General features: G+C 39.3%; 1 protein-coding gene across 19 annotated transcripts in view; it reads right to left on the minus strand.

Annotated features, from left to right (window-relative positions):
- Positions 1 to 12,192, minus strand: part of UBR5 (ubiquitin protein ligase E3 component n-recognin 5) — a 67,070-nt gene that overhangs the window by 53,486 nt on the left and 1,392 nt on the right. For 15 of the 19 annotated variants that reach the window (XM_083623559.1, XM_083623555.1, XM_083623545.1 and 12 more), the window contains exons 2-5: positions 2,532 to 2,576; positions 1,558 to 1,639; positions 1,303 to 1,379; positions 411 to 530 (exon numbers count right to left, since the gene is read on the minus strand). In XM_083623559.1, the coding sequence (XP_083479685.1) occupies positions 411 to 530; positions 1,303 to 1,379; positions 1,558 to 1,639; positions 2,532 to 2,576 (324 nt within the window). The remainder of the gene's footprint in view (positions 1 to 410; positions 531 to 1,302; positions 1,380 to 1,557; positions 1,640 to 2,531; positions 2,577 to 12,192) is intronic. The other 4 variants (XM_083623549.1, XM_083623547.1, XM_083623550.1 and 1 more) reach the window with 1 other exon arrangement.

The raw sequence follows: 12,192 nt of genomic DNA on the forward strand, positions 1-12,192 counted from the left end.
CATAAATAACAAATATGTCCAAATACAGGTCATGACACACATGCAGATATTTTTCCTGCAAATGTTTTCATTTGTATTTTTAATTTTAGTCCCATACTACAAAGCAGATTCATGCGACATTTTGAGTCAATTATGTTCCCCTAAAATGAAGTCATTGTTATTCAGAAGAAAAAAATCTAAAAGGACTACCCACAGTAGCAGACATGTTTTTATTACGGTTAAAGTAAATTAGATTGCTTGCAATTATAGATTTAACATTCCAAACTTAACAGCTTAATATCATTTTTCCAAAAAGCTAGCTAAACTAGTTCTGCATTTCGGTGGTCTTATACATACGGGAGACAATGTTATGTGTAGCCACACATAACCAAGCGCAAACAGATGGTAGCCTCAACCCTATCAAAACTTACCCAAGGGTGTTGCCTGCCAGTCTGCCCAGAGTTTCAGAACCAGACAGAAACCATGGGGAATCACTAGTTCTGCCTGGCCTGGATGTCCTTCCTGCCCCTGAGCCACTGCTCAACTTTGAACTGAAAGTAAAAGATGGTAGATCAGTCACAATACAATCCCAAATGGGTTACGAACAAAGCCTGGAATCCCAGGTTTAAATTATCAGGGACTTAGTCTGGTAACACACCAGCTTAAGCAACACCCTTGGGGAATCTTCCATACTTAGCTGCAGTATATGATGCTCTAATATGAAAAAAGAAAAGGCATGTGAAGCATGCCTAATGAATTTGGTGGTTGACAAAATGATGTCCTACTCAAAAAACAACAACTCAGCGTCAGGAATTATGGTAAGATTGTGAAGTGTCTGTATAAATGAATGAATATGCATTAGATTATAAATTAATATAATCGTGAGTTAATGTAATGCCCAAAAACCTGCTTAAACCAAACATTAAACATATCTGATAATAGTTCTCAAAAAATTAATTTTGAGTCAAACAATAACAATGTAGATCCAAAAGCATACCCTGGCAAGTGGTAAATATGTAAAAATGTAAGCTCAAATTTGAGCGATTACTGAAATAAATTATCTGAAGTAACTAGTAATGGCACCTATAACATTTTGGATTGTAAGATTCTGTTCTCATCATTTAATATAAAATAGGTCATTAGATTGGCCTTAATTTTGGTTAAGGTCTGTACAGCCATTACCAGTTTGCTAAAGCAAGACACCCAAAAATATGGTTCTCCCACCTCCCGTTTCGATTTTCAATTCTGTTGACGGTTCAGAATCAAAATACCAGGAGAAATTTGTTAGATACTTCTTAAATACACAACAAAAGTAGTTCTTACCCATCATTATTATCAGGTTTACCCAATTCCAATCTGTCTGGCTGAACTAAAAAGCCAATCCTGCAGACTCTACCATCCTAGATTTAAAAGAGAGAGTGTCCAATATTGAAACAATACTAAACTTTAATTATGTAAAAAATAAAAGTTTTCAGCTGTGGGTCAAGTTGGTCTAATTGAGATTGGGAAAACTATATTTAACTATATGAATTAAGTATCAGCACAATATTTTTGTCAAACATATTTTGAACAAATTACCTCAAGGAGAAATGCAGCATGATTTGGTCCCACCACACACTGTTTAATAGTGGCCTGCTCCAATACATTCAAAGGGGGGTGGCTGAAAACAAAAAGCAAGCATGGGTAACATTTTTAAAGACTCCTTAACTCTGAGAAATAAACCAAGTGGCATATGGAATGTATAATGAATATAGCTGTAACATCTGAAACTGATTAAAGATTAACATTAGTTGCAGCAACCCAATGTATTTTCTGCCGTAAGACAAAAAAGAACAAAATGTTAAAAGCCACCAGGGAACATTATACTGTATTTCCATAATGTATTTTCCAATACATATCTTTATGAAGCGGTGTTCCCCAAGTGCTATTTTCTAACAATAGCTGTGAAATATACAGCAGCAGCCAGTTTTAACCCTGCCTATGCACTTCAATTCATTTAAGTGCTAAACTCATTTTTAATGCTAAACTCCAATTATCATCATTACCAATACTGATTTACTAATCACCTTCTAAACAACCGTCTTAGGTGATTTATACATAATTAAAAACAGTTAAGAACAGAAAAACAAACAAGACATTTAAAACAAGACAAAAAAAACCCCAAGATCAAATAATTAATTTGGATACCAATGAAATAGAAAACCACATCCACAATGCACTTTGACCATCACAAGTACATCAGGAGCTCTTCCTTTCTGAATTTAATTGGGCAACAAGACTTATGTAGTTAGGCAAGTAGCGAAACTAATGTAGAGACAAAGTTACTAAATCTGGAAATGGTGAATATGAACACTGAACAACTAAGCAGCTTTATCCAACCTCAAGTCCTCCAATTTTGTTGGACTACAGTTCCCATCATTCCTTATCACTGGCCATACTAGCTAGGAATGATGGGTTCCACAGTCCAACAATATTCTGGAAGACCCAAAGTTGGGGAAAGTTGCCCTAAAGTTACTCTTCCTTTGAAGTTATAGCCTATAACGCTATCTCACCTGTTTAAGTTGTATTTGTTGAGCTTCTCTGAAACTTCCCTTAACCTGCAAGAGAAAACAAAGGATCTTTTAGCATTAATAAGTTTCAGTCAAAGCAACACATTTCTGACTAAAATTTACTTTGGCTATTAATAGATCTGTTTATAATGATACAACAAATGCTCATGGTGAGTGAAACCTCAGAACCAGATTAGTAGCTGAGATTTCCAGTCGTCAAGAGACAGGTCAAATTATGAATATTGTTCTAATTCTCTTCCATTTATATTCCACTGATTTTCTGTCTTGCAACCCAATACATGCGATTCCAAGGCAATCACTCATCCAGATACTGAACAGAGCCAGATATGCTTAGCGTAAAGCAAGGTACAGTGGTACCTTGGTTTACAACCATAATCTGTTCTGGAGGTCCAGTAAACCAAAACAGGCTGTAACCCAAGGCGCACTTTTGCCAATGGGGCCTCCCCCCAAAATGGGTTGTAATCCAAAAAAAAAGGGACACACACTTCCAGGTTTGACGTGGTTGTAATCCAAAACGGTTGCAAACCAAGGTAGAGGCCTCATGTGCCTTCAGACCACGGCCTTAACAAATGAATAAATAGTGTTTGGTTAGCAGCTTTAAAAATGGACTCATCTACCTGGGTTGCCGAGCACCCCTTTATGTCACCACTCTCCTAGCCAACATATTCTTTGCTCTTCTAGCTCTAGCACTCCATTATCTGTAGTTCTCCTGTGCCTCAAACTCTGCCCTCTTGCAGTGCCTAGTACCTGTCTGATGCAACCTGACTTCCTTCAAATTCCTCTGCAAAGTCCACCTTTTGCATGAAGTCTTTGTCGAAATCCCTTGTCTGCCATACTACTAAACTCAAGTACATACAATTGAAACAAGTGCATGTTCTTCTCCCGGTTTACTTTTACTTTGTCGTCGTCGTCCCTCACTTTGTGTGATAAGCTTAAAGTGGTTTTAGAAGGGAGCCTGTCGTATTCTACTTTATAAAGCACAATATAAATTCAAAGCATTATATGATCAATACAACATAAGAGCTGAACCATGGATATTTTCTGTTTTCTTCATTATGCACTGGTCTTCTTGCATAAGTAACTTCAAACACACCTTGAAACACACGATTTGCAAGGAGGTAAAGCATGTATAATGTACCCATCTTTCTTTTGGTTTGATCACACGATACACCTGCCTTTGCCAACTTGGTAGCCCCCAGGTGAGTGTTAGAAACTCAGATATATAAGCTGAACACCAAATGGCTCCTTAAGGTAAAAAGGTAAAGGTAAATGACTCCTGGACAGTTCAGTCCAGGCGAATTCGACTATGGGGTAAAGCACTCATCTCTGCTTTCAGTTCAAGGGAGCCAGCGTTCGTCTGCAGACAACTTTCCGGGTCATGTGGCCAGCATGACTAAACCGCTTCTGGCACAATGGGACACCATGACTGGTGCCAGAGTGCACAGAAACACTGTTTACCTTCCCGCCATAGCGGCACCTATTCATCTACTTGCGCTGGTATGCTTTCGAACTCGTAGGTTGGCAGGAGCTGGGACACCCACATGACCTTAAACCAGGGTTACAGTCACTAAAATGGGGTACCTAGTTGTCATTTGGGGGCCAGGCGGCTTGACAGTCATATTTTTCAATACAACTTTTTGGTTCCTGAAATTCACTCTGATGCTGCAGATAAAATATAATGGATAGGATGTGCTGCTAGTGTGTGAAAACAGCCAAGATCCAAGGATCCCCAGGCATGGACCTCTAGATGGTGAAGACATCAGGTGCCATCCTGGTGCCCGGGCATCTTCACTTGGTCGCAAGTGGCCAATAGCCAGGTGCAAAATGCGTCTGGTGAATTCCAAACAGTTTTAGATTACAATTCCCATTGGCCCCAGCCGGAACAGCTGTGCACAAATGAATTCAGCCTCATTTTATGTATGCCCCTCCTTACCTACTTGGGCCAACCTTACTGTTAACATGTCTGCCTGTTCAGCAGCAAGTGCCCTGCCACTGGGAAATGAGCAGTTGTCTTACAACAGCCTTCTAGCCAGGGTGGGGCAAATGAGCACACCATCACCGAGAATTCTGCTTTATTCCCACTCCATTCCAAGGATACATGTTTTTTTGGGGGGGAATTATTTGTGACATAACGATTGACAGCCTCTATTTAAAGAATGAAAGCTCATTTTAACGACAGGAGCAATTTAAGACAGGACTTCTGAAAAACTCACTGAAGAAAGCAGGATGAGTACACAACAAAAGCCTCATCTAGAAAAGCCCCCAAAGACTTTCCCTGACTGAGGGTAGATTTTTCATGATCACAATAACCATTTAATTAAGTGATCCTGCAGAAAAACAGCCCCTACAGTAATTTAACTCAAAGAGATCAATATTTAAATTTGTATTATGAGCTAAAGTTACATTCCACCACTTGGACTTTCCTTTGCTCTGTTTTTCAGCTTTAGTTGTGTTGTCTACCCAGCCAGCAATCAAGAAGAATGTTTGAGTGCTTGTTGTAAGAAGTGAGGGTTAGTTTATTCTGCAGTTATTATGATGAGTAGAGGAGGACTGGGCACTTATTGCAAAAAGGTGAAATAATGAGGCAACCTAAAGCGAGCTATAATACATCTACCCCAAGTAATTCTTCAGTCCTTTAAAGCACTCACTATACTCAAAATCATAATGGCTATTTTTTTCTTCTTTTTCTTGTGATGCTAGACGGCAAAGGATGAAAACAAGCCTAGAGGAATAAAAACACTGCTGTGCAATCTACAGTTGGCTGGATGGCTGGTTCTGCTGTAACAGGCCTAATTTCTGATTTTCCCAGTACGTGCAGCTCAGCAGGAGGCCTTTCCAAGGTTTCTGGGAAGAAATATCAATCCAGCAACCAGTAAAAAAAAAATCCAATGGATTTCTACAATTAGTTTCCAATCACTGTTAGCCTTTTAGTCCTTTATATAGCAAGCAGTAAACAAAAGATCCTTGACCATCCAACAGAAAGGAAGATCTATGGAAAAGTTTGTTTTTCATTATGGAGTCTAAAGCTGAGACACCTAATCCAGCATTATTATTATTTTTAATAAGATATTTATTAAGATTTTTTAAATTATTACAATAAAAATGAAAAAAATGACAAAAATACAAAATAAAAATAGTTAAAAACACACAGATTTTCCATTGCTTATTTTCCTTTAGCTTGTTTCCCGGACCTCCTCATACCTCCCTTTTTTGTATTCCACTTCAAATTGTTGGTTCAGCAAATCCTTACCATTAGATTTTTACCTATTTATAACCCTTTTTTCGTATTCTCTTAAAGCATTACAGCTGGAAACCACTTGATTTCTATCCAACATCATTCTAACATTCATTAATTTTACAATATTTCTGTAGATAGTCTTTGAATTTCTTCCAATCTTCTTCCACCGACTCTTCTCCCTGGTCTCGGATTCTGCCAGTCATTTCTGCCAATCCCATATAGTCCATCACCTTCGTCTGCCATTCTTCCAAAGTGGGTAGATCTTGTGTCTTCCAATACTTTGCAATGAGTATTCTTGCTGCTGTTGTAGCGTACATAAAAAAAGTTCTGTCCTTCTTTGGCACCAATTGGCCGACAATGCCCAGAAGAAAGGCCTCTGGTTTCTTCAGGAAGCTATATTTAAATACCTTTTTCATTTCATTATAGATCATTTCCCAGAAAGCCTTAATCCTTGGGCACGTCCACCAAAGGTGAAAGAATGTACCTTCAGTTTCTTTACATTTCCAACATTTATTATCGGGCATATGGTAGATTTTTGCAAGCTTGACTGGGGTCATGTACCACCTGTATATCATCTTCATAATATTCTCTCTTAAGGCATTGCATGCCATAAACTTCATACCTGTGGTCCATAACTGTTCCCAGTCAGCAAACATAATGTTATGTCCAACATCTTGTCCAACTCAAGGCAATTCACTTGTCCTCAGCACCACTCCACACAAGTTTTTACTTTCTAAGTTATAGCATAAACTATTCTATTTTGTTTTACACCTTTTCATAGCCTTGTTCACTGTATCCATAACATCCTTAGCATCATAGAGTTGAGAGATACTCCAAGGATCATCTAGTCCAAGCTTCCTCCAACTCGGCCCTCCAGATGTTTTGAGACTACAATTCCCATCATCCCTGACCACTGGTCCTGCTAACTAGGGACCATGGGAGTTGTAGGCCAAAAACGTCTGGAGGGCCGAGTTGGAGGAAGCCTGATCTAGTCCAACCCCCTGCAATGCAGGAATCTTTCACCCAATAACCCACAACCCTGAGATTAAGAGTCTAATGCTGACTGAGCTATCCCTCAGGTCAAACAAAAAATATGCTAGTCATCTAATTCCTGGTGTTCATACTAAATGCTCTGTTAACATGACCTTTACATATCCAATTATGTAAGTTAACCTGCTTTCTCAGTGCCTTTTCCTTCCTTTGGACTGGCCCTCACCTCTTCTCCATCCGTGAAGAAGTGGGACTGGCTAGCACTATGCCCCTCCAAAACACCCCATCTCAAAATGTGGCTGCCCCACCTAACAAGGAAAGCTGGCTACGAGGCTGCCCTACAGGCATCTGCATCATCGGCACTGCTCTCAGGAGGCAACACTACCAGTCCAAGAAAGCCATTTACACCGAGCATGCCACCTAAGGTAACGTGAAGACAATTTTCAAGGTTATTTAGTTTGAGAAGGCAACCTCTCCCAGTGCAAATTACTTGGGAAGGGATATTATTATGCCATGGCTGGGCCTCAAGCAGTCTGGCTAGACATATTCCAGACTCCAGGCTAATAAAGTTAGCCACTGCTGCAACAGGCAATGACTGCAAGTGTTTTAGTATTTTCCACGATGTGGATTACATTTGTGCTTCATGTTTTTGTGTCATTGTTCCCCCCCCCCCTTTCTGTTCTGTGCACATATAGGGTAAGCCCCCTCACAAAACAGGCTCCTATACTTGTACTCTGAAACACCTGCCTTACATAAGAAGTGAAAGGAAATCAGAAGTGGAGCAGTTAACATGAATTGCAATTAGATCAAAAATACATTTCACTGGTAATACATTTCTCTCTGTGTTCATTTCAACAATACAATTGCTAACCTTTCAACAAGGTGATCTCACGATGAGAAGGGGAAGACTGTGATTCACTAAACGTTAGGAAATAAAACCACCAAGAAGAAGAGTAGCCTTGTAAAAAAAAGGGGGGGTAAAGGACCCGTGGACAGTTAAGTCCAGTCATAGGAGACTATGGGATTGCTGCACTCATCTCACTTTTCAGGCTGAGGCAGCCGGCACTTGACCACAGACAGCTTTCTGGGTCGTGTAGCCAGCATGACTAAACCAATACTGGTGCACGGAGGACCATGACAATGCCAGAGTGAATAAGTTCAAATTTACTATCCTCCTTTCCCACACTTTCCACTTGTGAGGGGCTGATGGCCTAGGGGGAGGGAAGGGGGAACCAATACTTTTCTTTTTCTTAATTAATTTTTATTGAATGATTTTATGTTACAAAAAAACAATACAGCCATACTACCACCAAACATAACCAAGAAACAAAAATTACATACATCAATATTTAGTTTGTTATTTGTTATTTACCATCTTATTTCCTCCCAAACATTGCATACAAAAACACTCATATGTGTAGACACCCACATACCCACACACGCACACAAAATGAAAGTAAATATTTTTCCCAATACTTTTCTAATGTATGAAGCTCTTTCCACCTAGTCATATTCTTACTCTGAGCAGCTGGCATTTTTCTAGCTGGTGAGTGTGGAAAGTCCCAGGCTTTCTCCCAATTTGGAGAGGGGGCAGGGATCACCACTGCAGGGTAATCCTTGCTGAGACTCCCTTCACAGCCCACACAGTTGGAAGAAAGCTAAAGACTGTACTTCCAAGGTACTTCACACACCTCTGAAGGGCATCACCAAAACAAGTTTTCCTCTACAGCTCCCACTACAAAAAAGGCAGGCTTATTTTTGTACCACACTTTGACACAGCATGATTCCAAGGACATTTTCCCACCTGGGAAATGCCCCAAAGTCCTGCTGCACTTCAGAGGGGGCACCGCAAGGTCAGGGACAAAATCCTGAGCCCTGGATAGGAGCAAAGTTTCAGAAACCAAATTTTTGGTCAGCCACCAAGACCAGCCAAAATTTATGGCCCCCATTATATCCAAGTCCCTGAAACAGTAAAATTACTTAATGCCACCAATACCTTATTTTAAAGTATCCTGTTCCCTTTTAAGTGTCGCAGTTAAAGAAAAATGTTGACGAACCAGAAAAGGCTTAGAAGGCAGCTGTGAGAATAGTAAAGGCTGGGGACTCTGAAAAATTAGGGTTGATGTGCACAAACTACATAAATTCTGGGATGGGTCCCACTTACCCATGTGTCACATGCACACTCCAAAGCCACATTATATATTGTTTCAAGCTCATTAATGTCATCTAGAGATCTATTATGAAGTGGGAAACTGGGCAGGGTCAAAGTTGTATTTTGTGGGGGGTTTTAGGTGACCACCCAGAGGAAGTGTGTGTATGTAACTTTATTAAACACATTCATGAAGTCTATTTGTAAACAAATTTTGGGAGCCAGGGAGTTAATAAGGGAGTAAATTAAAGCTAACACTGTCCAGAGTATATATCTCAAAACTCTTGGGGGAGCAGAACAATACATCAACATGCCAGGTATTTGTAGCATAAAATCTCCAATCATTTCAATTGAATTGGAACAGAAATCAAGAGTAACGCTGAAATTAATGAATACTGTGGACTGCATCATTATCTGTTATAGCTTCTTGAAAGCATAGAGTAGAGGTTCCCAGCTATGCTCCTTTAAAACCGTTTGAGAATGTTTGGTGAATGTTTTGTCCTCAGGGTGCTGTCTCTAGGAGCCACCCTAGGACCTCAAACTATGTAAGATTTCAGCAAAATATATAGGGTTGAATCCAAAGAAAAATAGCTGAATGTATGTCTCACTGAAATCAGTGGAACAAGTAATTAAGCTTCTCTAATTTCAATGGGACTTATGTTTAACTAACTCAGTCCAGATCCAACCTACAGTATCTAGATAACTGCAGAATATCCTGTTCTAGCTAAGCATGAAGATATTTTAAATAGTGTAATGGAATTTTGGAAAGGTAGGGAGAGTTCCAAAGGCACTACACACAAGCGGAAACACAGAGTTGTTGCCAAAATCAATGTATAATACTTAGCCCATGTTTCATAAACATGACATTTTTAATTTCCCTGCCACACATTTTTGTTGGCTGGTAGGGGAAGGAAAACATTACAACGGCAGATATTTGTATTCTTGTTGCATTCTTCTTGTTATTATTTTTATGTGTGTAATGGCTGTCTGCTAGACACAGTAAACTAAACTGATACACATTACATATTAGCAAAGCTTAGTAAAACGTATCTAGATTTCAACAATCTTCTACTGAAGGCACATGCTTTTTAATAAGTAAAGAATGGCCTGATTTAACAGTTAGATCCTAACGCTGAAGCAGCATATACGCATATAAACAGCTGCTCCAGGCAGTGTCACAAAACATGATAGTACACCACTGTTACAGGAAACCTATGGACTTGTGGTCCCAATTTATTTTATCCCTTTATGATGCTGTACACCAAAATACATGGTCAAAAGTGGGATAGTAACAGGCAGGAAAATGTTGGTTTACCAATCCTAAATTGTACTGTATTCCATCTCCTGCCCTGTGAATCAGAACTAAAATCCTGCTTACCCTCACCAAGGGAGACATTCTGAATCCCTAATTCCTGAGCAGAGAGGCTTTTCAACACCTTTTAAATATAGAAGAGCTTCCCCTCTCTTAAGTCACCATGATTACAAGTCACAAGTGCTATGGCACCAAGCATATCGACTCAAAAGGGTATTTGATATTAATACCATTCTACATCAGAGAAGAAAATATATACCCAAAAGGTAAAATTAATATTTATTACTCATCTGCTTCTGGTTTCATGTGATCAACATTAAAAAAACACCAATTCACAAAGCAATGAAATAGGTACACAAAAATAACCTGATTTTTCCAACAGTCAAATTGTGATCATTAATTAGTGGGAGCCATTTTGACACAGATACATGGTGCAGTAGTTATCAGGTGTCTAACAATGGCCAGGGAATACCTAGGTCAAATCCCCACTCGGTCATGAAGCTCACTGTGTGAACTTCAGCCAGTCACTTCCTCACAGTTTAACCCAGGGGTAGGCAACCTAAGGCCCGTGGGCCGGATGCGGCCCAATCGCCTTCTCAATCTGGTCCGTGGACGGTCCGGGAATCAGCATGTTTTTACATGAGTAGAATGTGTGCTTTTATTTAAAATGCATCTCTGGGTTATTTGTGGGGTATAGGAATTCATTCTTATTTTTTTTCCAAAATATAGCCCAGCCTACCACATGGTCTGAGGGACAGTGGACCGGCCCACGGCTGAGAAAGGTTGCTGACCCCTGCCCTAACCTAATTGACAGGGTTGTCTCAAGAATAAAAAGGGGAGGAAGAATCATGTATGCCAAGCTAAGCTTCTCTGCAATCAGACCAAAAAGCTCTGCAATAGTCAAACATGTTCTATCGTGAGCATTTGTTATTACGTCAGTAAAAATGAACAACCGGAATAAAGTTGTCCTTTAAAAGTGTTTGCATAAATGAAACCAAATCTGTGCTTTTCCAACTAACAATTCAAAAACAAATCCCCATATTTATGAAATAATTTTATGAATTTATGAAATAATCATTTGTTGCTAAGAAGTTATAGCTACCAACAGCCATTTTATAACGTGTTTTGTACATTTAAGTCTGCACTAAAATTGGTACTTTAAGCATTCCTCACTATCACAACTTCATGAACAATTTGGTTACGATTCTAAAGTTACAGCCATAATCAGTGTCACCAGAAAGAAACCAAATACCATGGGACTCAGTGGGATATATTTCGAGGCAAACATATTTAGAACATGGCTGTAGAAGTTGCATGAAGATGCTGGTCTACTTGCCTCACACTATTAATGTCCTATCTCCACCCTTCTATGACAGAAACATGCCAAATTCATAGACATTACTGAGGCTGCAGCCAATCTCTGAGGTGGTATTTCTCTTAGCACATGACACTCACTGCAGTGTTAAATGTGTCACCAGGTCATTCAAGAGAAAGAAACCACACCCAGACAGGCAGGCCCGTAATAGTTTGAATAAGATGTAATCCTCACATTGATGTACGTTACTTGCTAAATATTTAGCTTTTCATTTTCTACTGAAACCTTTTTCAGACATCTTTCTTAGATAAGCACACAATCCTATGCACACTCATCTGGGAATAAGCCCCACCAAAACACAGGGGTATTATTTCTGAGTAAATATGCTTAAGATTGTGCTGCACAATAACAGCATAGACTTGGACCATAATCAAATTTAATAAAGGCCCAGAGAGTACAATTACAGAAAAAAATGTCTACTATCTCTGTTGCTATTTTAAAAAGAAGTAATAGATATATCTCCGTTAACTGTAACAAAATTATTTTTGTGTTGTAATACAGAAAGTTAAACATTACTGGAAATCTCAAATTACTTGCAATTTAGGCTTTCCATTATGCTCCCAATCATATACATTTAGC

The sequence above is a fragment of the Podarcis filfolensis genome, assembly GCF_964270895.1.
Source record: "Podarcis filfolensis genome assembly, chromosome: 7".
Lineage (NCBI taxonomy): Eukaryota > Metazoa > Chordata > Lepidosauria > Squamata > Lacertidae > Podarcis > Podarcis filfolensis.